Raw genomic sequence first — 26419 nt, forward strand, 5'->3', positions numbered from 1 at the left:
TTTCCAAGGACACATCCTTACTCTCACCTTACCTGTCTGGAGGTGAAGTGGGGCCAGAACCCTTGACGTTAGGCCTGGGCCTGCTTTGGGGCGTGGCATACTCACTCTCTGTTAGGCTTCAGGACCGCAGGGACAGAACAGACAGGAACCAAGTGGGCCACCTGGATCCCTCCTGCTTTGAGCTTTAGATATTTTTCTACTTGGGATTTTGTGTCCCCTTTGCCTCTTTTTTTTTTTAAATAAAAAATAAAAGATTTGGTTAGGGGATTAGTGACATACAATCAACTGCACATATTAAAGTGTGCCTGTGGGCGAGTTTTGATGGCTGTAAATGCCCATGAAACTACGACCACCCCCGAGCAAGAAAGCACATTCATCACCCTTGCGTGTTCCCCCCAAGCCTCTCTGTCACCTTGCCCAGGCCCCTGGCAAGCACTGATCTGCTTTCTGTCACCACAGATTAGTCCACAGTTTCTTGACTGTTATACAGATGGAATTATGCAGCCTGGAGTTTCATTTTTGGAAAGATTTTACTCAGATGCAATTTTTATACAAGCAAATCTGCTTGTTAGGGGTTAAGAATATAGCTCAGTCAGTAAAGTGTTTGCTTTATGAGCACTTAGGTTCCAGAGTCCACATTAACAAACAAACAAACAAACAAATGCCAGATGTGCACAGATAATCCCAGCACTGGGGAAGCAGAGACAAGAGGATGTGTGGGGCTTGCTGGCTAGTTAGCTGAGCCTAATCAGCAAATTTCAAGCTGATAAAAGACCGTATCTCAGATTAAAAGACGGGTAGCCATAAGAATGACACCAGAGGTTGTCAGCTGGCCAGGTGTGTACTTACACACCCATCAACATGAACAGATGAACAAACACATAACGTGAACACACACACACAGATGCACATGAACAGGTACATTCATTCACACCCACCCTCATGGACACACACAGACACCTTGGTGCTTGCTTTAAATATATGTATTTGTCAGGGTTATTCAAAGAAAGGCAGAAGAGAGAGAGAGAGAGAGAGAGAGAGAGAGAGAGAGAGAGAGAGAGAGAGAGAGAGAGGCATGTACCAGAGACTCAGAGACAGAGAGACAACCATAGAGAGAGTGACTGGTCTAGGTTAAGGAACTGGTTCACGCAGGTGTGAGGCTTACAAGTGTGAGATTCGTGTGGCAGAGCCATAGGTGAGAAACAGGCAGGAGCTGATGCTAAGGGTCTTGAGTGAAGGTTTCTTCTCTTCTCAGAGACCTCAGTGTTTGCTCTTAAGGCTTTCCAGATGACTGAGGGAACCCTTCTCTCTCTCTCTCTCTCTCTCTCTCTCTCTCTCTCTCTCTCTCTCTCTCTCTCCCTCTCTCCCTCTCCCTCTCTCTCTCTCTCTCTCTCTCTCTCTCTCTCTCTCTCTCTCTCTCGCTCTCTCGCTCTCAATGTCTCCTAGGGTGAGTCTCTTCACCGAAGGTCATTTGATTGTAAATGTTCTAAGGATCTTCAGAGAAATCCCCAGGCCAGTGTTGACACTGCTCCCTGGATAGGGTGTCAGTCAAGATTCAATCTGTTTGCTAGAGCAGTGCCACTATCACACTGTAGTTTTGGAGGAGTTCTGTCGCACCAAGCCTGTAAGTACATCTTCATTTGACTCATTTTGCTAAATCTCCTTCTTGCTGTTATTGTCATCAGAGGAAAAAAAAATAGAAAGAAAAAACTGCCTCCAGGACTTTGACTCCAGTCTAACGTGTTTCAGCAAGGCCTTTCCAGTTGCCTCCTAATGGCCGGATGCTCAGCAGTGAGAATTGGAAACACTCACTGTCTAGTGAGGCCCCAAGCCTTGATTCATATTCAAGAACACAGAGCTCCATGGGCCTAGTCTGGGTTTTGTGTGTTTGTGGGAACCGTCTTCTTTCCTTCTTACAACAGTCCTGTGAGGTATGGAGGCACTGGTCCATTTTATGCATCAATAATAATAATATTGATGATGATAATAATAAATAATAATCTCAATTGGGGCCAAATGCTGACACAAACCATCAGCTGATGACTAGGGTTTGGTAGTTTGGATGTGGTGTGAGTCCTGGAGTGCTGGAGGAGGCTCTGTCCCCAGCGGAGCGTGGTGCTGTTGGGAAATGACAGACTCTGTAAACAGTAGAGTCTGGTGTGAGGCAATTAGGTCATTGGGTAGCTGCCTTCTGAGTGGGATCAATGTCCATGCAGTCTTCACAAGACACCTGATGATTTTCCATAAGACTTAGTCATTATGAAAAGAGCTCTGGGGCTCCATATTTGACCACCTCCCCTTGGTGAGGAGGCCTGGTGGCACTCAAAGAAAGAATAAGCAGGCTACCAAGATAAGACTTGATAGCCTATGCCATATAGTTGGGGATGAGGTCTCCCTCGCTCACAGACCTAGGGGAGGGGAATAGGGTGAAAGCAGGAGGGAGGAATGGGAGGATACAAATGATGGGATAACCATTGAGTTGTAATCTGAATAAATTAATAATTTTTTTTTTAAAAAAAAGAAAGAAAAGAGCAAACCCAGGCTCCAATTCTCTCTGGCTTCCTGTCTCGTCATGTATCTCTTCAACATGTGTTTCTCTCACTGTGATGCCACATTCACTACCAAGCCTGGGATAGATGGGGTTGCCCAGTCTTAGATTTGTAGTTTCTAAAACTGCAAGTAAACCCCTGTTGTCTATTAATACCTAGGCTCCTGTAATAGTGTCAGAAAATGGGCCACTGCATGATTCTAAGACAGCTGCTGACCTCAGATCTCACCTGCCCAGCACACCCTGGTACAGTATTGTACGCCCTTGATAAGCCTTGCCAAGGAGAGCATATATGTGACGACCTGGGAACACGGCTCCCTGGTTAGGAAGCAGAAATTGTAAGTGAGCTCACCTGGTGTTTCCACTCCTACTTGAGGAAAGATACCACAGAAGGATAAAAGGTGTATGCAGCTTTCTTCATTACTGATGCCGAAGCCCTTGGTTTTTAGAGAGTCAACTTAGAACACACTGGGGAAGACATTCTTCACTGACTTATTCCCTCAAGTATTCATGTTGGCAGCACAGTCCTCCAATAGGCAGAGGGCAGCCCCGTGCATCCGTGAGAGACCAGAAGCATTTGCCTGGGGCTTCATGTCTCCTTGTCCCTTCCCCGCCTCTTCCAGCTGCTGCCTCTGCCAAGGGCTCTTCTGCTCTGCCGTTCTGATGAATGTCAAGGTGGGGCTCCAGGTTCTGCTGTCACTTCCCCAGCATCGCTGTCATCCATCACGCTGCCTGTCTTCCCACCAAGGAACAACCCCCGCCACACTTCCTACATCAAAATGTATCTCATGGGATGGAATCTCAGTGCTGTTTCCTGTTTCTCTTTGACTTCGTCCTGTGCCCAAGTCCTCTGACAGTTTACTTAACTAAATTTATCTTTAGCTTGGTACCCAGCTCTAAGCCAGCACAGATGGCGCAGCTAAGATATCCTCTGCGTTTAGTTTAAAGAATATATATATATATATATATATATATATATATATATATATATATATATATATATATATAAAATCCCATTCTCCCTTTTCATTTTATCTTTTATTCTGCTTTCTCATAGCAACAACAGTCACACAATTGAGAAGAAAAGAGTGTCACTGAATATGGGAACTATCCATGCTAATTAGCATAGGCTCATAAACTTAGGAGTCAGTAAAAGATGAATTAACAAAGAAGAAATTAGTCTGGTATACACACATCCCTCTTGGGCAGGACTACCAGAATGCCATCTCCTTGGGCCTGAGGAGAAGGCAGTTTTGTAAGATGCTTATTTTACATGAAGAGATGTCTTGGTTTGTTTGTTTTTTTTTTTCTGAAAAGCCAGGGGTAAGTTTCTCTGAAGAGCTAGTTAGTTTTGGTGCCCATCTCTTTCCACTCAGTGATGCCAGGAAGAGATAGATTCTTGGGCCCCAGCCACATGCAGCAATCAAGACAGCAAGATATAAACCAGTCGTTATATGTTTCCCAAAGCAAGAGGAACAAAGACACCAGGGTCGGAGGGGGCACATGACTCTTGTTACTTGTGATGCGGACACCTATGATATGCCCAGCTGTGGACCTATTTGTGTTTGTCAAGTCACAAGTTCTGCTTGCTGGCTTACAAAATACGATCACCTTGGTTACAGGTGAGCCAGTGTATTGTGAGGTCATTATAAAAGTCCTGTTGCTTAGATGGTGTCAAACGTGACTGAGTTCTATCCAACAGTCCATCTGACTGAGAGGGATACACTGCAGTCACCAGATGGTTCTGCTAATAATTGGGAACACATTTCTATATTTCACAGGATGAAGGCAAGGAAAACATCACCAGGAAAATGTTACATGTGGGGACAATTATTCAATGGGCCCTTGGCTGGGATTTGTGGATATGAACATAATTCAGAGGCAAGAATGAAATGCTTGGGATAAGACGTGGAGAGTTCCTTTACTGAAACAGAGCTGCAGAGCACAGGCAGTCACATTCAGCCAAACCCTGATTACTCAAGAGAGGACCAATTCGTCGATTACCAAACTTTTCCTTCCCATTCTCAGCCCCGTAGTCTGGCACTTCTCAAATTTGTGAAATTGATTTGGAAATTAAGAACTTTGTGTTAATGAGAGAGAGAGAGAGAGAGAGAGAGAGAGAGAGAGAGAGAGAGAGAGAGAATATTCCTGAAAGGACATCGTTATGTTCCTTAAATTTTAATTGGGCTGGATTTTGCACTACGCTAAAACTAAGGAGTACATTGTCGTGCTCTTATATGTGCTTGTTTTAATCGAAGAAATTCACAAAGTACGAAGAGTCAAAATCAATACAGTCAATAGTAAAAGCATTAATTTACAGTGATGGATGGTGCTGTTTAAAAGCAACAACAACACAGAGGAACAGCACCTTTCAGTGAGATCAGAAAAGTAGATAGAACCAGCATTGGGATGCAGGGCCAGTGGGCCACGCCCCTAGGGCCTCTACTGGGCAGCCTTCTTCCTGGAGGGTTTATGACCTTTGCAGGCCTGGGGATACTATCTTTGACCAGTGAAGCCTGGGGATGCTACCTTTGAAGTTGATTTTCTTACCTTCCTCTTTCCAGGGAACATTAGTGACTTTTCTCATTGCTATGACCAAAACACCTGACAGAAAGCAAGCTGAGAAGAGACCTGTATTTGGCATAGAGTTCTAGAGAGTATAGTCCATCTCGCTGGGGAGGGAGAGGGTTGGCAGTCAGGAAACGGAGAGTAAACAGGAAGTGGGGCAGGGAAGTGTCTTCCAGGCCCACCTCCCAATGACCTACTTCCTTTCTTGAGGTGCTGCTTCCCAAAGGTTCCACATTCTCTCAAGCACCGCCACCAGCTGGTAACCAAGTGTTCAAACACAGAAATTTGGTGTTGGGCCATTTCACATTCAAACCACAACACTCACGGTGTGAAACCAAAAAAGATGAGGGACTTAGGTTGAATTGTAGTAATTCACTGACTAATTTCAAAGCAATAAACTTTGGGGTTCCTTTAACTGATGTATGTGACACACACACACACACTCTCTCTCTCTCTCTCTCTCTCTCTCTCTCTCTCTCTCTCTCTCTCTCTCTCTCTCACACACACACACACACACACACACACACACACACCATGGGAACTGACCAGTTTTTCCTATGCTACTCCTCTCCAGAGAGGCTTGCCCACTTTACAAGACTAGCCGTCCATGCCAAGCAGGCAGCACCTCCTCTGAGACCTCCCCACTCTCCCCAACTTCCAGGAGACAGGAGTACGAGTGTTAGGAGCCTTATCTTGTCAATGGATCCAGTTGAAGCAGCTGCCAGCTCATGAATTGTGATGTAAATGGTGCTATTCCGACACTCCGATCCAAGCATGTCTGTTTCACAGACACTGACTAATTAATAATCTTCTTTTCTGTGCAGCCAAGGATACCTTGTAAAGAAAGAGTAATGCATGGCTTTTCCGATAAACACATATGAATTTTTAATCACAGCCTACAGGAAAAGAAACAATGACACATGAACACTTGTTGTGTTTGACTTCACGTTCGTTGTTTCTATTTAAACCTCACCACAATCTTGAGAAGACAAGGGTCTTGGCGTGAAGCTCTCCCCTCCACTTTTACAGATGGGGAAATTGAAATTCATAAGTATAATTTGCTGAGAGTCAGTTACAGTAAAAGGTGGGGCTAGGATTGGAACTCAGGTCTTCCTGCTTCCAAGACTCGCATTCATTCTGCTCCTCCACAGAACAGAGGGCAGAAGATTAGTGCTTCCTTTGGCCTAGTTATTACCCTCACTTTTTGCAATAGGGCTACTGATATCTTTTACATGTTATTATGTTTGTGTATATACACACCCACATATGTGTACATGCGTGTGGGTCCTCATGAAGTCAGAAACAGCATTGGATCCCGTGGAGCTGGAGTTCAGGTGGCTTTGAACTGTCCTGTGTGGGTGTTGGGAACCAGATTTGGGTTCTTCGTAAGGGCAGTAAGCCCTCTGGGCCCCTGGGCTACCTCACCAGTGACGCTATTAAGGTTTAACAGTCACAACATTCCAAACTCCCGAGGTCTCAGTCCTTGCATCGCTCATGATTCTGTGTAGCCGTTGTGCTCTTTCTCAGTTCAGAAATGGTCAGTAGTTGGACTTGATACTTTAGTAGTCATTTTGGCCTCATTCTTGTCTTAAAAGCAATTTTCTATGGCCTCCAACTCTTCGACTTGCAAAAATCTGGACTTGAAAACAATGTGAGCTTTGTCCTCAAAAGTCAAAGCCACAGCACAGCAGATGGTCCAGCCTATGATTACAAGCATTCTTATTAATGTTTTATTGGGAAGAACACAGACTGTTGTTAGGGCTTATCATCCTAAGAACCGGGACTATGACTTCCCTGCATGGGTCACTTCCCACCAAGCTCACGGATGCCAGAAAACTACCTCCCAGGCCTGGCATCTACTGTTTGACTCAGTTTTCCCTGGACCAAAGGGCACAATGGTCCCAGTGCTATTCGTTGTTTTAGCCACAAACAGGCAGAGTAAATCCTGAGCCATATCTGTTTCTCTCCTCAGCCCTTGAGAGGTACAGCTCTGGTCCTTGAGATGCAGATGCCAACTGACTCTAGGCATGGCCGAGCACTGATTCCCCCTCTTTAAGGATGATGTACCTGAGAGTGCCTGGCTTTCTTTGCGCCTTCCTTCCATTGGCAGGTGGGAAAACTAGGATTCACACCCAAAAGTCATGTGACAGCTATGACTGACTTTCAGAGGCTCAATGAGGGCACGGCTATCTCACCTGTTTTAGCTCTGACTGTCCCCTTCCAGAGAAGTGTGTCTCCTTTCTTCCCTATGACTTAAGGGTAGGCATTGAGTTTTTGTGCCTCTAGTTCTTCATCCAGTGTCTGACGTATCAACTTACATTTGTTCAATAGAGGGTTTCAACCCACAGTAGATTAACGACCTCAAGAATTCCATACATTCAGCACCAACACAGCAGACAGACTCCCTTGGGTCTAGAGAGGATTATGAAGGAATTTGGTCTATGGACACATGACAAATACATGCAGAAAACTGGCCTAACATCACCATATCTCTTTTCTAATTAATCATCTTGATATCATACTTCCATCTGAGCAAAATTTTTGGTAAGTCTTCCTTAACCAGAGGAAAAGTTGAGTGATTGGAAGTCAGCCCCCCCAGCCCCTACCACCAAATCAAGAACAGCTCCCAAACTAAATTTCTCCTGCCCTCCCCCCGACACAAACACAAAAAGGCAAAGATCATCTTTACAGTACAAAAATTTTATTTTTTTGTTAGGATAATTTAAAGTTTAAAACTGAAGTAGACATATTCATTTTACAAACAAGTTATTTTTTCATAAGGAAGACCATTAAAAACAGTAAACAAAAAAGCCGTCTTTACAAAAAGCTCTGTGCATAGCAACTTTATACTGTATGTAACTGACAAAGCAAAAAAAAAAAACCAACAACAACAAACAACAACAAAACTATACAGTTTGGAAATGAGACCTTACTGTACAAAAGGTAAAGATAATGGTTTTCAAACCATGCATGTTGAAAATGTGCAAAGAAAAACTGGGAAGAATTTCAATGCTGCAACAAAAGAAATGAGATAAATAATGAAGTAAGTTGTTCCTTTAAATGGAAAATCTTACACAGTTCCTCTCAAAAAAAAAAAAAAAAAAAAGAACAGAATTTTGCCATTACCTATAGAGATACTTGTCTGCCAAGTGGCACAAAAATAACTTGGGACCAGAATCATTTAATAGCAATGACTAAAGAGGACAGAGTGGCTTTGCTTTTAATTTATTAATACACTAAAAAATAATCCTTACACACGTTTTTACAATTAAATAGATCTGTGGCTGCCGAGGTCCTAGTGAGTGGTCAAGGATGTCCGGTATTTAGTTACACACAGTCTTCGTTGGGGTGATGCTACTGACAGAGTCTACGATCACTCTGAAGACAGTACTGTACTAATCTTCATGCAAGAGAGAATCACAGGTTCTAAAAGCTATGCTACTTTAAAAAAAAAAAAAGTCCTTATGTTGGATTGGCTCAAATCCAGCTCTAAGCATGCTTAGTTTTGTTCTGCCTCCATTTTGGGATGGTAACGTTTTGTTTGGTACCAATCCGTACCAGATTGTTAAGCCAGGGAAGTTTTTTCTCATGCATTTCCGTATATTTTGGCGCTGTGAGCCCTGCCTATGAAGGACTGTCAGCAATAGTTATGAGCGTGCCAGGTTTCTAATATTGTGGATTCTTCATGTGCATATGGAAAAAAAATGTATTGGATAACTCCAGACCAAACTAAAGGCAAACAGGACAGTCAAGGGTAGGGTAAATGAGTACACATTCCGGTCAGGCAATGAAAGGGTTATCTAAAACTGGCTCAGAAGTTCTAATGATGTGTTTTGTCCATGAAAGCTGCATCAACTTCCGGCGCTCGAAGCCTACCCAAGAACCCCAAGCTAAGTCTCACAATCAGAGAGAAGACACCTGACCTGGAAAATCATAACATCCTATCGGCAAGCCAGTCTAGATGCATCTCCAAGACCACACGCATTTTCAAAAGTCTACCACTGTTAGCAACTACTGCAAGGTTTTCTGCCCCCGCCGCTAAAAACTAGGTAGGTAGCCCCGGGACTCCAGGGCAGGCTGTGTAACTACACCACTTGGAACACAGCTGCCACTAATCTCCCAATCTCCCAGGAATCCCAGCGTCTGTGTCTTTGGGCAGTAGAAGAAGGGTTCAGGGATTTTTGAGTTCTCTCTTGGTCACCCCATCCCACTCCTCCCAGAAAGAGTGTCGGGTGAGAGACATGCTCTTCCTAGAGAGTTGATAACGTAAAAGGAAACCGGCAGAGAAAGGAAACAGCCGAAGACTGAGTTCAAGAAATATAGCCAATCTCCCCAAAGTCTTTCTGTAAAGCTCTATGGAGCTTCCTACCTCTGTGCCTGAGTCTGCCACCCAAAGAGCTGTACAGCTCTGTCAGAGGAAAATTCTGAAGAGCCCTTGGTTAGTGTAGTCACGTGACTTTGGCCTTTCTTAGAGGTGGGAAGCTTGTTGCCTAGGGATGTTCAAAGCTGAGATGGTAACGTTGGGGATTCCCTACATCACTCAGGGAACAATTTTCTTATTTTTTTAAAAAAATAATGCCTCACCAAGAGTGGACACCACAGTGATCTGTGAATTGGAAAGCAGCTCTGGGGATGAAGTGATGGGTGGGAGTGTTTGTGTCTGGCATTTATTGGAGTCTGGTTTTGTGGTGGGCTGTTCAGTGGGAAACTGCACAAGTGTTGTGTTCCTGTGCACAGGCCAATAAAACGATGGAAAAAGAGGGGGCAATGCGGGATGTAGGATAAGAATCTAATAAGCAACTGTAATAACCACACACCTTTAAAACTCGTCACTACCTGTTTGTGTCAATTTCATTTTACATCGGGAAGAGAAATCGTTCTCTTCTAAAAAAAAAAAAAAGTCTTAATTTCTACTTCTACTTACAATAAGTTACACGTTTATTTATTTAAATAACTGTAAAACATTTTAAATTTTTTTCCCTTTTGTTTTTTTGTTTTTTTTTAAAGAGCTTAAAGTATAAGCAAACACACATACAACATTTCCTCATTCGATTCAGGTTTCATTTTAAGAAAGTCTTCCATGCTGGTACCCTGTTTTGTTCAATTTTTTCTGCATAAACTAAATTGGTATCTGAAAGGATTCATAGAAAATAGAAACTTTTAACTTTTTTTTCCTACAAAGAAAAACAAATAGTATCCAAAATATTAAGCATGAATGTTTGCCAATGTTTTTCTTAAATATTTTACAAACATAGGAAGGTGTTTTTCATAACGTTCATAACAAAGAATTGTGTTTCTGCTCTTAGCACTGACCACGGCAATGACATTTGTCTCTTCTTGTCTTCAAAGGGGTCAGTTTGTGTAGTTAACTGTTAAATGAGAGACCAAGATGGCAGCTCTTTGCCTTCCCAAATCTGTCCGACATGGCCACTTGGGGGCGCAACTTGCCCCAACAAGTTCAGAGTGCTTCCTTGTAATTGGTCCATTAGAATAAGTAGTTATGTGCTATGAGAAAGCAGTTTTTCCTCCACTTTACATCGGGGGAACGACAAGTCCTGTCATGGCTGCAAGGAAAGAGCGACAAAGGGTTGAAACATCAAGACTTTTTTTTTTTTTCTGCAGAGAGGAGGGCAGGCAGGTGTGTGTGGGAGTGACAGCGTCTAAGACAACCCAGGGAGAAGGTGAGGTGTTCATATGTTGAGTGAGATTTCCCCCGGACCGGGCTAAGAGAAGCTTCTGTGCTGGCATCCTATATCAGGTCCCCATGCTTGTTTGCCGAGCACTTTACCATTTCTGTATATTAATGGGTTATGTTGGGACAACAGAAGTAAACACGTAAACCAAACTGCGGTAGACGTGTCTATGTCCATCACTAGGTGGGAGCAGTAGGGATACCCCAGGTGCTGAGCCTGCTGGCTCCCTAAGCATCAGTTATAGCAAAGATGCTTTTCTCTCCGTCCTAAGGGTCCTCATGGATGTTGTACCCTAAACTGGATTAGGGCTTTTAAAAAGGTAGTTCAGCCTCATTTAGTGTTCACTGCTGGGGCATGGAGAGGTCCACTTAGAAATGCTGCTCACTTAGTTACTGATTTGAGAGTCAACCCAGTCCCCATTTCCCATGCACATCATCCACTGCCTCCTGCATCTAGTTGAGAGGATGAGGATGACACTTGCCTGGGTAAAGCCAAGACCAGTGTTTTCCCTCTTCGTGGAGTGTGAACAAAGGGGGAAGATCACATAGCAAAACTTAGCCCTCTGTCCTTGGATGCGTTTGTAAGGAGCCCAGAAATTCTTACTTGGAATATGACAAATGTTCCCTTGTATTCAAACTTCCAGCCATCACTGAAAATTTGATTCCTAGATTTCTTTTATCTGTCTATACTGCAAGGAGAATAATGAATCTTATACAAGCATCTTTCTGAGCGATGCTGGCTACGATGCTTCCAAGAAAATGGCCAGAATTCTGGCCGTTCATGCTCGCCTCAACCCTGTCTCTTTCTCTTCCCTTCCTGCCTTTCCCTCGTCTCTCCTCACCCCCTTTCTCTACCCCAGCTAGTTCTCTCGGGCAAAATTGTCAGCTGTCTGTTTCCCTGCCCATACAGCCTTTATTGAATGTTTGTGAGATCTGGATTAAGGTCTTACACAGCTAGCAAAGCCTTAATTATTTTTGCCTGTATTACTATATATTGAATCGATGTAAGTTTTCAATAAAGGCAGTTCAATTCTGGACACTCCCTGATGACTTGGAGATATAACAACTGCTGTAATTATCCGGGAGCGTAGGAAGCGTGTGTGTGTGTGTGTGTGTGTGTGTGTGTGTGTGTGTGTGTGTTTCTGGAGGGAGCTAGAAAATGAATCAGATTCACAGCATATAAGATCACCTTGACTATCTGTGTTCATCAACAGTAAATGCCTGATAAGTAAAGCAGAGAACGAGATAGAAAATGCTGGAAGTGTAGTGTTTAGGTTGTAGGGTGCTGACTCATATTCCTATTCCTTCCCCATCTATTACACTCAATGCTCTTAAGCCCTTCTTTCCAGTCTCAAGGTTTTATCAAATTGTGTCCAGGAGGTCAGCGATATTCAAAGGCTCGGAATGGTAGATTTCACCCATGGCCTTTTTTTTCCGGTCCATCCAAGCTTGCTAGATGGTGACCTTGACTTTGCACTTAGAGAAACCATAGCCAACAAACAGAAAGATAGAAATTCATGGGGGCAGGGGATTTTCCTTAGTGACCTCTTCATGGTGGAGAGAAGCTTAACTGCACGGTGGCCAGTTCACCTTCACCTTGAGCATTTTACAGGCAAGCAATGCCCTCCCTCTGTCCTGGTGGCAAAGTAGGTATCAGGGAAGGGTGGACCTTCCTTGGACACAGTGGGCTGTTAGAGCCCAGGTTCTGGAGTCCGTGTGCCTAGGTTCATCCTCAGATAAGCCATGCAGCTGGATAGGGGGGATGGGCCTGATCTGCAGGAGGACGGGCGGCACTCACTGCAGAGAGGGCAAGCGTTAGGGACTATGGCCACGGGCCTGCACTTCCTCACCCTATTCTCCTTTCCCTGAAAGTTGATGAGCGAAGGCAGAGAACTTAGGGAGCAGAGACCAAGGTCGTGTGAGGAGGGGGAACACAGCAGACATGTGCCTATTTCCTGGGATGCAAACACTATCCTCAAGGAGACAGTTCTAATTCCTCTCTGAGCGGCAAGATGGAACCCGCGTGTGTTTGATGAGAGACAGGGCGGGTGGAGACACTTAGTTACAAGCTGTGCTGTTTCTCTCTGCCTTAGACATCTGGGTGGGGAAAAAAAAAAGTTTCCTCCAATATCCAGATGTTTCCAACTACCCACACGTTGGGTGGCACGGAGCTCCAGCAGCCTGGTCCTACTGAGAAAAAAAAAAAAATCCTCAGTGGCTCTTTTAAGAGCTGGGTTCCCAGTAATGGATTTGACAGTTTCTCTGTCATCTTTGTCAAAATGTCACAGCCCTTGGGGGTGAAAGGCACGGAGACACAGCATGCTTTTCAAGCTATTCCTCTGACCTCACAGGGTGACCTCCGAAAGAACACACAGGCTTTCAGCAAGCCACCGAGAAACTGAGGTCCCCAGGATAGCACAGCCCATCCCAGGTCCCCACAGAGCTCTGCTGACCAACACTACCTGTCATGAATGTTTTCATGTCAAGGCACGAGGATCAGCCCAGAACAACGTGGGTCACCGCTGAGCCACGGGGCTCGGCAGTTTCCAATTTGCTCTCTTGCCATCAGCTGCCTGCTGTGCTCGGAGGGATGATTAGATTCTCATGTAGTCATCACATTTGTGTTACGTCATGTCATATTACATTTTAGGACGTTGTTCAAAAGTGGGTTTGACGGGTGATATTAATTTTTTTTTTCTCTTAGAAACAGTATGGCTTTCCTCTCTTCCTTCCCTACTTCACCCCTTGATCAGGCACCTGCTATCAATTTGGCTAGCACATAACCAGCAGCTTTTTGCTCCTGATGGATCCTTCCACGTGTGCCGTGGGACTGACCGTGAGGTACAGATGCTAAGCCAGTTAGATAAGAAAGAGCCACAGGCAGCGTTTGGGAGGGTGAACAGGCGCCTTCCAGAAACAGTGGCTGACCCCACCTATGGAAAGCACGGTCCTGGGCTGCCCAGACGTTCCTAGGTGGAACATGTGGCTCTACCACCATTACTTTCATGCCCTGCGGATGCCTTGCTTGTCTTCATTAGCCCCCCACACACACACACACCAACCCAGCACTAGGTGTATGTAGTATCAGGCCAGCACGTGTGCCATTCAAGACCCACCATGAACGTTCCGGGAGCTCTGTAGGCAAGTTCTTAGAGCTATAGAGTGAAGCTGGGATGCTTCCTCTTCCTTTGCAGGCCTCAAGGCACCTGGGTCACACGCACCCCCAAAGTGGTCTCTTCACGTACCTCTGAATCCATTTCCATTGCCACTGGAGCAGGCGGGTGAAGGGGAGCCTTGGGGCCTGATGACAGGGGCAAAGGCACTCTTCTGCTTGACAGCAGGAAAAACTGAAGAGGAAAACGGGAGGATGGAGGACGTGCTGGAGGATCCAACGGTGGGGCTGGATGACATGACTGGAAGCAAAGGTGTGACACTCTTTACCCGGGGTTCGTCAAGAAACCATGTTTTCTTAACATACACATTCCCCTCAGTTTGCTTGCGAAATGATTAGCTCACAGGTATTAGTCCAGGTTCCAGTGGTTAACAACAACACCACACTTGAGGGACATTTATACTGATTTCCATAGTGGCTGTGTCAGTTTACACTCCCGCCAGCCATGTGTAAGTGTCCCTTTCCCACACCTCCTTGCCAGCTTCTGTTGTTGTTGTTTTCTTAGTGATAACCATTCTGACTGGGGTGAGAAAGAATCTCGGTATTGTTTTAATTTGCATTGACCTTACAGCCAAGGTAGAGGAAAACTTTTTCACAGGTATGGCACAGCCATTTATACATCTTTCAGGAATTACCGTGTGTCATTTTAATCCATTTATTGATTGGGCTATCAGATCATCCTCTTATAAAAAAAAAAGTCAGGTGCAAGAGAGACAACAGTGCATGTTTTCCCAGTTGTAGTACCTACAGTTCTTTGTAGCTGCCTAAAGCCATTATATGCATGCGTGTATATGTATGTAAGCATGTATATGACATGAAAGCAGAAAGGGATGGTATAATTAAAGGACTTGAAAGAGACTTATCTATGGAAACCCAATACTGTATACAATAACTGTATACCAATGACACAAAGAAAAGTCAGGAAAAATAGTTCAATATGACAATAACCATCCCCTTGTTCAGGAGGAACAGACACTTAAGACAACTACTGTGGCAATGATCCCACTCGAGGGAAGGAAGGCCTTGTGACGAGACAGAACGTTCTTCCAACTGGGAGCCCAGGAAGGGAGGCATCAAGGCAGGGGGACAGGATGTGGCAGATCTTCATTCACGATAGAAAAAAAAAATCTATGCAGCATGAAAAACCTCTTTTTCCCCTAAAAAGATGCCCTATCTGCATCTATGAGCCACGTGACAACTCCCATGCCTAGAGGGTTGACGTCCAGGGCTAAGATCGCCATGACTGTCCTCTCTGCAGCTACCTCTTCACTTGGTGTGGGAGTTTACAATATTCAGAAGATGACCCTCCCTCTTTGGACTTTGGGTGCACTTGGGAAATAAAGCTGAAATTCAGTCTCCCCTGACATAATGCTCAGAGAAAAACCACCAATAGTAACAAGATTAACATTAAAAATGACTTAAGGGGAGCCAAAGGCTAACTGTGATAATTTCCAAGAAAAATAAAAAAGGCAGTATAAAAAGTGTAGGGCCCCACCTCCTCATGGCGCACACTCCACCAAGTTACATCAGACAAAAAGATCTTATTATTTGTTACTAAGCTTGCTCAGAAGGGGCAGATGCGATGGGGGAGAAACAGCACTGACAACTGAGCACAAGGTGAAATGAAGGGCAGACGCTTTGGTACCCTGAGGCAGACACTACCTCTTCTTCCTCTGCATCTTGACTGCACCTACCTCAATCACAGACAGTGTGTGCAATACGATGTCTTTCCTCTTAGTGATTTGTTTTTAATCATTGTTAATCATGTGTGTCTGTGTGAGGGTATGTGCATATGAATGCAGGTGTCCAAGGGGCTCAAAAGAGTGTACTGGACACTCGGGGGCTGGAGCTACAGACAGGTGTGAGCTGCCCCATAAGGGTGCCGGGAACTGAACTTGGGACCTCTGCAAGAGCTGTAAGAGTTCTTAACCACTGAGCCATGCCTCCAGCCCCCAGTCTGATGTCGTTACAACAGGACCATAAGCCAAGGGCGTCAAAAAAGAATAGCTTTTTCTAAGGAACACTTATGCTTAGGCAGTTCTGATTAAACAGCTGTGACCAAAGGCTCACATGCGCACATCTCCTCCACTTTTGCAAACATTAAGGATATAATACAATACATTGTATTTATTTTATAGATATAAACTTATTTTTGCTTTTATAGATATAATATAAAATACTAAAATCTATTTATATTTATAAAATACAAATGGAAAAATAACACCGGAAAAGAGAGCAGACTTTCATATCGTGCTTGAGGATGGAAACGTGTGAGAAATCAGGCCAATTCACTGTACTATACAAGATGCAGGCTCGTCATTAGGAATGGATCGTGTTTATGGCTCTGCTCCAAGTCTAATATCATCTTCTAGGTGTGACTTAGGATCAATAAAATATAAAATGATGATATGAAAATGCTTCCCCAGTCTCTTAATATCAGATTTAGAAGCCAAAGAAAGGCTGAGAGTCAGGAGGCGCTGGTTCTGACTGTGTCCAACCTCTGCATTATTAAATCCTCAGTGTAGACACCAAAATGACACCCTAGTGCCAATAGCCTCATGCAAGCAGGGTAATAGAGAAAGCTCTTTTTAAAAATATATATTGAGCTGGGTACAGTGGTGCACGCCTGTAATCCCGGCACTCAGGGAGGCAGAGGCAGGTGAGTTCAAGGCCAGCCTAGGGTACAAAGGGAATCCAGGACAGCCAAGGCTACACAGAGAAACCCTGTCTCAGAAAACAAAAACAAAACAAAAGATATTGTTTTAACTCTTTGAGAATTTCACGCATGCATATAGTATATTTTGATCATTTATTCCCTACTCCTCCCTTGAGCTCCCCTAGATCCACCTTTACCTCCATCATCTCTCCAGATTTCATACCCTTTTAAAAAAGTAATCTACTAAGTCCAATTTGTGCTTCCTATATGCTCCCAGGGGCGCGAGGTGGTGGTGTGGTGGGTTGGGAGGGGCATCCACTGAATGGCAGTCAACAGACCAGCAGTCACACCTCAATGAAAACTGACTCTCCCTCCTCCAGAAGCCAACAATTGTCAATAGCTCCTCAGGTAGAATTCGGGGATTGGTGACTCCCTCTCCCCTTTATGATGGAATGCTGACTGGCTTGATTTTGTGCATGTCATCATAGAAGGTTCTAGTGTAAGTAGAATCCACATATGTTCATGCACATAATATGTACACACAAATAACACATGTACACACATACACACATGTACACACATAACACAGGGTATATATATAACACATGTACACATACATACACACATGCACACAATATAATACATGTACACACAACATACATGCACATACATACACAAACACACATGTACACACAAATAGACACACGTACACATACATAATACGTGTATACACACATATATGCACATGCCACCATGTATCTCATTTTTACAAACACGGTTTCTAATGTGCTGATTCAACCTACAACTGAGTTCGAGCCACAGCAGCTTCTCAGGAAGAGCTTGACAACGTGACAAAAAAGGGTTGTCACTAAATCAGCTACTACAAACCCTTGTAAAGACCTTTCTCAAACAGTCTGTGAAAACGACAAATGACACCCAACATAAATTGTAACTTAAAGCACATGAAGCCGATGCCTTAAAGGAGTTCTGTGCATTTCAGGCTATGTAACCTCTAGCTTTATACTTCAACAGCCATATGATAACAAAGTTTTGTTGACAAGGAGAGCACTGGCGCTAGATATTTAAAAAAAAAAAAAAAGTAATAGCTGGGGTAGTGGGGAAACAAGGCCCAGAAGAGGACACGGCTAGCGATGCGAACGATGGTTACTAAAGGCGCTAACACAAGCGCCATGCTGTCGGGAGCCGGCGTGTAAAGCCAATTCACTAACAGGTAGGAGGAGAAACAGATACAGCTTAGATTCCTTCCTTGCGTTCAGCGGGGAAGCAAATCTGAGTAACTTATGGAACTATTTGCAAAAATAAAGCTGTGGAAGTGGTAGCGGACACCTCCAGAAGGTTTCATGATTTGCACGACTATTTGAACCTCAAAGTCACAACAGAGGTTGGAAAGATAGAGTTGACACGCAAAGAAAAAGCCTCTGGAACTCACATACGCACAAGAGGCAAATGATAATTCAAGAAAGATGTTTGCAATACGCATTTCCTGTGTTTATGCCCTTGATAGCTGATGTGTTGCTGTAAGTTAATTAGGAAAAGAAAAAAAAAAAAGAGAGAAAAATAGGCAAAGAACACAAATGAAAATGGCAGAGGGGCCTGAACGGGGCTGTTCCTACTGAAGAATTACAAATCAGGAGTGACAATGACTGCAGAATGCTACTTTCCATTTATTAAATGGGTAAGAAGGAAGGAAAGAGTAGCGGGCAGGGAAGGAGACACATGCTGGCTCTTTCTGCGGAGAGAGACTCAATCCCTCCAGAGGGACTTTGGCAATACATAGCAGAGTGTGTTCAAACGTTCATATCATCTGACCCACTAATTTAATCTCTAGAAATTAATCTCAAAGGGATGATCACAAATGTGCCAAAGAAAAAAAGAAAAAAAAAGACTCAAGGACTTTTTACAACAGAAAGAAGTTGGGAAATACATGACCCACAATAGAGTAAAACACACATACAAAGGAATGTTTTTTTAAAACCGACAACAACAAACAGCCTAAAACACTTAAACTAATGTTTGAGAAGGAAATTGAACAATGGTGAACCCCCCTACAGATGAATAAAGCCGAGTATACAATAATATGTACATAAACCTGACTTCTAGTTAGAAAGAATTCACAAAACAAAGTGTGGAGGGATACGACAGACATTTGATTATGGTATCTCTGGATGACAAAGTTGTGATTATTTTCAAACGTATCCCTATTTTCAGATGTATCCCTATTTTCAGTATTTTATATGATGGAAATATATTCCTTGTGATATAGGAGAAAATAATGCTACTAAAATTGAAAATATCTTTTTTTTTAACAGTAGAAAATAAAAGCGTTTTTAGCAAAGGGCCTGAAGCTTTCCTGTGCCCATCATCCTTTTTACAGCCTAGAAAGAAACATCTTTGTTAATTTCTCTGACAAAACAAACAAACAAAAAACAGACTAATTATCCACGTTTAGGTTTTTTGTTTTGTTTTAGTTTTGTTTTGTTAATTTGTTTTTTTTTTTATCAGTTTGTCACTAGTTAGAGTCATTTGGGAAGAGAGAATTTCAATTGAGAAAATGCTCCCATCAATTAGGCCTGGGGGCCAGCTTATGAGTCATTCTCTTGATTAATGACTGATGTAGGAGAGCTTAGATAATTGTAAGCTCTGCTCTCTCTGTGCTGGCGTCCTGGGCTGTATAATGAGGTAAGTCGTGAAGAGCAAGCCAGTAAGCAGCATTCCTTCATCCCTTCTGCTTCTGTTCCTGCCTTGAGGCTCCTGCCTTCCATTCCTGGCCTGACTTCCTTCAGAGATAAGTGTGCGCTGTGAGTTGTAAGCTGAAATAAAAGTTTTCTTCCTCAAATTGCCTTTGGTTACAGTGTTTCATCGCAACAATAGAAACACTAAGACCCTAATAAATTCTCAAAGTCCTGGCAAAAGCAGGATGGTGATAGTTAATTGGTTCTTTCTCTCTCTCTCTCTCTCTCTCTCTCTCTCTCTCTCTCTCTCTCTCTCTCTCTCTCTCTCTCTCTGTGTGTGTGTGTGTGTGTGTGTGTGTGTGTGTAAGAGAGACAATATGTGTTTGCAGGTGTGCATGTCTGTACACACATGGGACCAGATGATGACATCATGTGTCCTGATCTATTTCTTTCTACTTCAATCCCTTGACACAAGTCTTTCACTAAAACTAGAACCAAGAAGGTAGTGAGCCCTAGTGATTCTCCTGTCTCTACTTGACCCCCCCATAGCATTGGGCTTATAGAAACTGTACCATAGCCAGCTTTTTACTGGGCTCTGGGGATTTGAACTCAGATTGTCATGCTTGCGGAGCAAGCATTTTCACTTGCTAAGTCAAGACCCCAACCCCAGTAGGCAAATGTTACTCCTAATTCCTCTTCTCCAGTCTCAGGACTTAAGTTTGCACCACTGATGGGCTTTTTACAGCCTGACATCCAATCATGACATTGGTCATGTGTCTGATTTCCTCCCACCCTCCTTTTGTGTACCTCCCTGCATACTCCGAGACATAGTTCTCAAAGTGTGTCCAGCATGACCACAAGGCTGCATTTTCAAAGACAATGGAGGCTGGGCTGAGGATGTCATTCAGTGGTAGAGCACTTGCCCAACATGCAAAAGGCCCCACGTTTGACCTCCAGTATTGGAAATAACAACAACAAAAGAAAAACAAAACACCCCAGTGGTTACACCTGCACAGACATGGCATATCATTTCTTTCTTTTGGACCTATATGTGTTTTTCAGAATGTCTAAAGTCAGAATTCTACTATCATAGAATTTGGGGGGGGGGTTGGTTATTTTTTACTTAAAAACTGCAATTGAGGGGCTGGAGAGATGGTTCAGTGGCTGCTCTCCCAGAGAACCCGGTTCAGTTCCCAGCACCCACATGGCAGCTCACAATTGTCTATAGCTCCAATTGCAGTGGATCCAACACCCTCACACACAGATACATGCAAGCAAAACACCAGTGCACTTAAAAAGTAAAAATAAAAGAATTAACATTTAAAAACATGCAATTGAGACACATCAAAATATTGAGCCTATTTTTCTTGGCATGGGGCAGGGCGAATCTTCTCTCTTTTAAAAATTATTTCTGTGTTTGGCATTTTCTATAATAGCTATTTAATGTTTTATAATGGAAAACTTCTTAATATTTATTTCTGACAATATATAAAAATACCGAAGCCTAGGGCATGGTCTGAGACTGCAAGTGAAGTAGATTGGATGCGTGCCTGAATAGATTCTGTTCCAAACCTTGGGTTGGCTCTGTGGTTATTCGGCTTGGAAGACATGGTCCCCATGGGTGTTGCAGGCTTGTTGAATAGACCATGTTTGGGGACAGTGGAGTGCACCGTTTTGGGAAAGCTGATCACATAGACTTCCAATTGAGAATGTCTGTGAACATCCATCCATCTATCTGTGGATAGAGGCCAAGCAAAGGCAAGCACGTCTGGCCTAGAAATCTATGTGAACGTGGGAGTTAAAGAAAAATCACTTTTCTTCTTTGCAAGGATTGATTGGCCAGCTCGGCCTCGGACTGGAACTCCCAGGCCCTCCTTTGCATCTGCAGCCAGCCAGCGCGCAGTTGCTGGCACTCAGGGGGTCTGTCAGCATCTCATTAGAACCCCCTATTGTCAGGGGCTTAGAATCCAGGCATAAAAACTTGCAGCGAGCTGGAACTTGGCATACACAGCTACCGCCAGGAAGTGAAGTTTGTATGTAAGATTGAAAAAACATCTGTTTGGCCATTTTTGAAGGAGTGTGAGAGCAAACGCAGGGAAGATGCAGGGCTTTTGATAGTCTATGTTGGCTGTAATGCAAGGCAAACTGGACTGAGAGAATAAGCTTTGGCTCTATTGCTTTTTTTAAATGTCTCTGGCAAGTGATTGCCCCATGGCATGGTCCAGTCACACCAGGCTCATTAGAAGAAAAAAAGATGTGAAAAAAAAAAAAAACCAACAACATAGGATTGTGTTTTCAAGACATAAGCAACTGAACTGACGAAACCTTTCCCCCTGGGCTTTAAAAAAAATTTTCCCAGAGAAGTGAAGACCTCGCTGGTTAGAAATACAGGTCAGGTGTTATCGTAATGAACTCCACTGGGTATTTGGGATTTTACAACAGGCGAATGTGATGGTAACGAATGCACCATTTGGAATCCCATTCACAGCCTGCAACTCCTTCCAAGGCCAGGGTGTAAGGGGTCACTTTCAGGACAGCAGGGGTGGCAAGGAGAGTCCTCTGAGGTCTCGCTATTCACTATTGGCAGGACACCATCCTGCCTTTCCATTTCTACGGGTAATTTAAAGACTTGGGGTGTAATGGTTTTTCTGGCTTACTTGAAGGAGCAAGCAGAACACCTCCCTCCTGGATAAATGATCTAGTAAGAAATGTTAGACAAATAATACTTAACAAAACACTTGCCACACACACTGCTAATGCCACAAGAGGTACCGCAGAGCGCATGTTAATATATTAATAAGCTATTTAATATCCACAGTACAACTATTTTATATGTTCAGCCTTGTATATAACCAGGCCTATGACTGAACCATAAGAAACTGCCATTTCTGTATATCAAAAAAAATGGCCAGATGAGGGCTGGCAAGGTGGCTCAGTGGGTAAAGGGGCCTGATGATCTAAGACTGACATGGGAGAAGAGAATCAACTCCTGAAATTTCTCCTCTGGTCTCTCTCCACATGTATCAAGGCATATATGTGCATGTGTGTGTACGAATGTACACATGTACATAAAACAAATTTAATGATATAATTTAAGGGGTGGTCAGAAAAAGAAAATTCCATTTGCTTTAGCCTATTGACACATTGCAAGCGGTCTCAATACTTTATTTTACTGACTAATTTTAAGGCATGGCCTTCTGAGTCTGGCGGCAGGTGCTTTGGTCCCATTCGAGCCATTTATCTACTATGACTCTTCAAGTGGGTCATTAATCAACTCCTCGTCTCTTATAAGGGAAAGTGGTGATAATAATTATTGTTATATTTGTGCCACAAAGTAGCTGAGAGGACATGACTGGGCTCTAGATTGTTCTTTAACCTGTAGTGAGGAATATATGAACTACCGTCTTCATTATTGAGTAGCTTTGTTTATGGGGTGGCTCTCTCTCTCATGCCATCATGCTCCTGGTGGGGTCTGTTAGAGGGGGAAGGTACCTCATTCATGGCCAAGTGAATTACAAACCTGCCCTGGCCTCAGCAGCTAAACTGTCCATATTTCTTCTGAGTCCACTAACAAGGTCATATACAGGCACAGGAAACAGCCTTTGCAATAGCATCTTGTTAGCTGGGAAACAGGGTTCTTCATATAGATTAGCATCAATGCCATACTTAGATTTAGCCAGTTATTCTCAATACATTTTTTTCCTCCCTTGAATCTTACACACTCATATGGTCCATTTGATTATTATAATTCTACCACATACTTTTGGAGCAAGATAAGTTTGTTTGTTGTTTTTTTAAGTAAAATAAAAACCAAACAAAGCAATAATACCTATTTCCATAAGCTACTCTGCTCCAGGGAGTCTAGGCCATGTGACAAGACACACACGCATGACACATGGTAGTTATACTAAAGGGGTCTGTGCTGCATTCAGCTACTTAGTCCTGTATCCCCATATCACTGGGTAATATTGGTTCTATGACTTAAACACATAGCTCAGAAATACATGTGTGGGCTTGGGGAACCAGAGGTCTAAAGGCAATGAGAAATAGTCCCCAAGGCCTGTCACTTGAGCCGTGGCTGGCAGCGCTGTGTGCTGTCCTTGACACGTCCTTGTTTCTGGCCCAAGGGAGCCACTCTGGGTAAGAGAGGGCAGGCACAGGCCTTGTGACAACAGCCAACATTTCAAGAGCATTTCTACTCCATCACTTGGCTCTCCGTGTCAGCGTGTCCCCTGGCCTCAAGTATTCCCTGAGTAGGTTTGAAAAACACACACTGTTTCAGGCTCCAGGGACCATTGTGTAAGCTTCGAGCTTAGCTCCCAGAGCAACCCAAAAGGGTTTTCACAACTCCTCAAGGCGTTGACTTTGCTACTTAGGCCATAGATTAAGGCTAAGAGGCTCTGTCTCAATCCAGCAAACTGCCACACACAGTCGACTTCCATCTCTCTGGAGGTGCTCAATGGCACACAGGGCCATGTCACAAAGTCACACAGAGCACGCTACAAATGTCCTGTTTGGGGGGAGGGCGGGGTCTCACTCCCTGAGGTTGGTAATGGTTGCCGGGGAAAGGGAAGTAATATTCCTCCGTGTGTGTAACCACTGATAAGTTCCCCCTTGGTCAAGTCAATTACCCTCCCACACCCCACCCGCCAACCCCCGCCACCTTAAGCAAGCTGTCCAAAATAAATGCAATGGTCCACAAGCAAAGTGAACAGCACAAGACTTGTAAAGGAGAAAGGCTTTGGCGGCAGGATGGGGCTGGGGGATAAGACAAGATAAGATGGGGCCGGGGTGTGGGTATGGTCAGAATGGATCATATGTGAGAAACCGTGAAAGAAAACGACAGGTTAAGATGTGTCAGAGGAACGGGAGGCATCAACTCTGTGCCTGTTGCCACCTGAAAAAAATTCCAGTTGTGCCACAGTGGATGGGTTGGGTAGCTACTGCCCCAAACTTTGCCTGTAACATGGAGCTTGAACGAAGCAGTCCATGTCAAAATTGCCTCGTGAAAAAGGCACACCCTGAGGGCGGAGATGAAATCTCCATTCTTCCCCTTCACATATGCAAGCTACATACAACTGCTCCCCTTTTCCTCCCCCAGGAGCACAGGCATAAACTGCGGAGTCCAAGTTGACAGAAAAAAGAACAAAAGGCAAGAAGGACAACCTCCTCAGGAAATGAGACTGTCTCCCACCCACGTGCTCACAGCATTTGGGAACACAGCTCTCCCCTAAAAGGCTGGCTGGCAGGTGAAGCCTTGCAGGGAGGCTCCCGGTGCTAGATGGAAGGTAAAGGTCACTTACTTCCGTATGGGGAGCCTGTGGGTGAGCCGTTCAGGAATCCTGGGGATCCTGGCACGCCCAGGTTGGCCATAGGAACATTGCTGTAGCCGTTCATGCTGTTACTGGAGGTGCTGTAATTAGATTGCTGAGGCGTGGAGCTGGAGGAGTATCCCCTCGGGGAGATGCTGCTTGTGTTGCGAATGTATCCTTGACAACAGAAGAAACAAGCAAGGTAAACAAAGCCATACCCACTGTCTCGGGCCAAATGCGGATAGTGCTTGTCCACATCCATCCCAGATCATATAGGCACCACTGCCAAGCAACGGTGGGAAGCTTGCTTGCTTGCTTGCAGCGTTTTATTTTTAATTGACATGTAGTCACTGTCCACCCCCATTTTTTCTACATATCCATATAGTGGACTAGGATCACATTGGGGTGGCTGGCACATCTAGCCCTTTAAGTATTTAATCACTTCCTGGTATTGGAAGCATTCTCAAATTTCTGTTGCTTATTTGGAATTTATGAAAAACTACCGTCGTCTACTGACTGTCACCTGACCATGCCACAGCACACCAGAGCTTATTTAATTCTCCTCTAGAGTTGCGTTGCAGTTCTTGATAATAATGCTCTCAGCTTTTTCTAACTTCTTTCTTCTACTCAGGCCATGCCTCTTTTCTTTATTTTGTTTTGTTTTACTTTATCTTATAATTTGGTTTCGAGACAAGATCTCACTATGTTCCTGTGGCTGGTCTGGAACTTGCTGAGCATCCCAGAGAGGCCCAAAAGGGATGGTCTTCCTGCCTCCACTTTCCAGCGTGCTGGGATTACAGCTGTGCACACCACACCCAGTTCTTCTCTCCCCTCGGCAGCACTCTCTCTCTCTCTCTCTCTCTCCCCCTCTCCCTCCCCCCTCCCCCTTTCCCTTCCCCCCTCCCTCTCTGTCTGTCTCCCCCAGGGCCCTACATGGAGCTGGTAAGTGAACTTGCCAAGCTGTACCTCACTAGACACCGACGTTGGAGATCTAGAAGATGCTAATTGCTATCACTGAGAAGATCGTCCAGCACCCAAGCAATCCTGGGCAGGCACTAGCACCAAAGCAAGTTTTTGAAGATTGTCAACTAAAGGGCCTAAGGAATAAATATCCTGCTCAAAACTTTGACCACCTAGTATTTTGCAAGTTTAACACATCATACATAGACTCTGTTCTGGGGTGGAGGAGGGTTTCCTAGCAATGTTTCTGGGGCCCTTTGAGCTCTGCAGAGAGGTTTGGAAATGGGTATTTCAAAGTCACCACCACCCTCTGCATGGGGCTGGAGGTCATTTTCACTCAGAAAGTACTAAGGGTCACAGTGCACTATGTTGATCCAGGGCTCTGAGCATTATCACTCAAGTATGGACATCCAGACTGTGAGTGACATGAAGGAGGGAAAGTTTTCTTATGGTTTTGAAGGCTTGACACAGAGCCAGCATCCCTTTGTCCTGAAAGAAACTCTTGGATGACCATGTTTAAAAGTGATTGGACCTGGCTATATAGCTTAGCAGTAGAACACTTGCCTAGCATGAGCAAGGCCTTAGGTTCTATTCCAAGAACTGAAATAGATATAGATCATATAGATATAGATAGATATCTTATATAGTAAATATAGTGTATATATGTGCCACATGTTTATATGTATATACATCATATATATTACATACATGTGTCATTATATATGTACATATATGAATATATTTATAAAGAGGACTGGGCATGACAGTCCATGGTTATAATCATAGCACTTGATAATCTGAGGCACAAAGAGTGCCAC

The 26419-nt window shown here is 43.9% G+C and overlaps 1 protein-coding gene across 1 annotated transcript in view; it reads right to left on the reverse strand.

The window, feature by feature from the left end:
* Positions 1 to 7798: 7798 nt before the first annotated feature.
* Positions 7799 to 26419, reverse strand: part of EBF2 (EBF transcription factor 2) — a 201816-nt gene continuing 183195 nt past the window's right edge. The window contains exons 14-16 of the mRNA XM_084766995.1: positions 24633 to 24818; positions 14054 to 14221; positions 7799 to 10680 (exon numbers count right to left, since the gene is read on the reverse strand). Coding sequence (XP_084623121.1) covers positions 10649 to 10680; positions 14054 to 14221; positions 24633 to 24818 — 386 coding nt within the window. The 3' untranslated portion in view covers positions 7799 to 10648. The remainder of the gene's footprint in view (positions 10681 to 14053; positions 14222 to 24632; positions 24819 to 26419) is intronic.

The sequence above is a fragment of the Acomys minous genome (genome assembly GCF_964271855.1).
Source record: "Acomys minous genome assembly, chromosome: 18".
NCBI lineage: Eukaryota > Metazoa > Chordata > Mammalia > Rodentia > Muridae > Acomys > Acomys minous.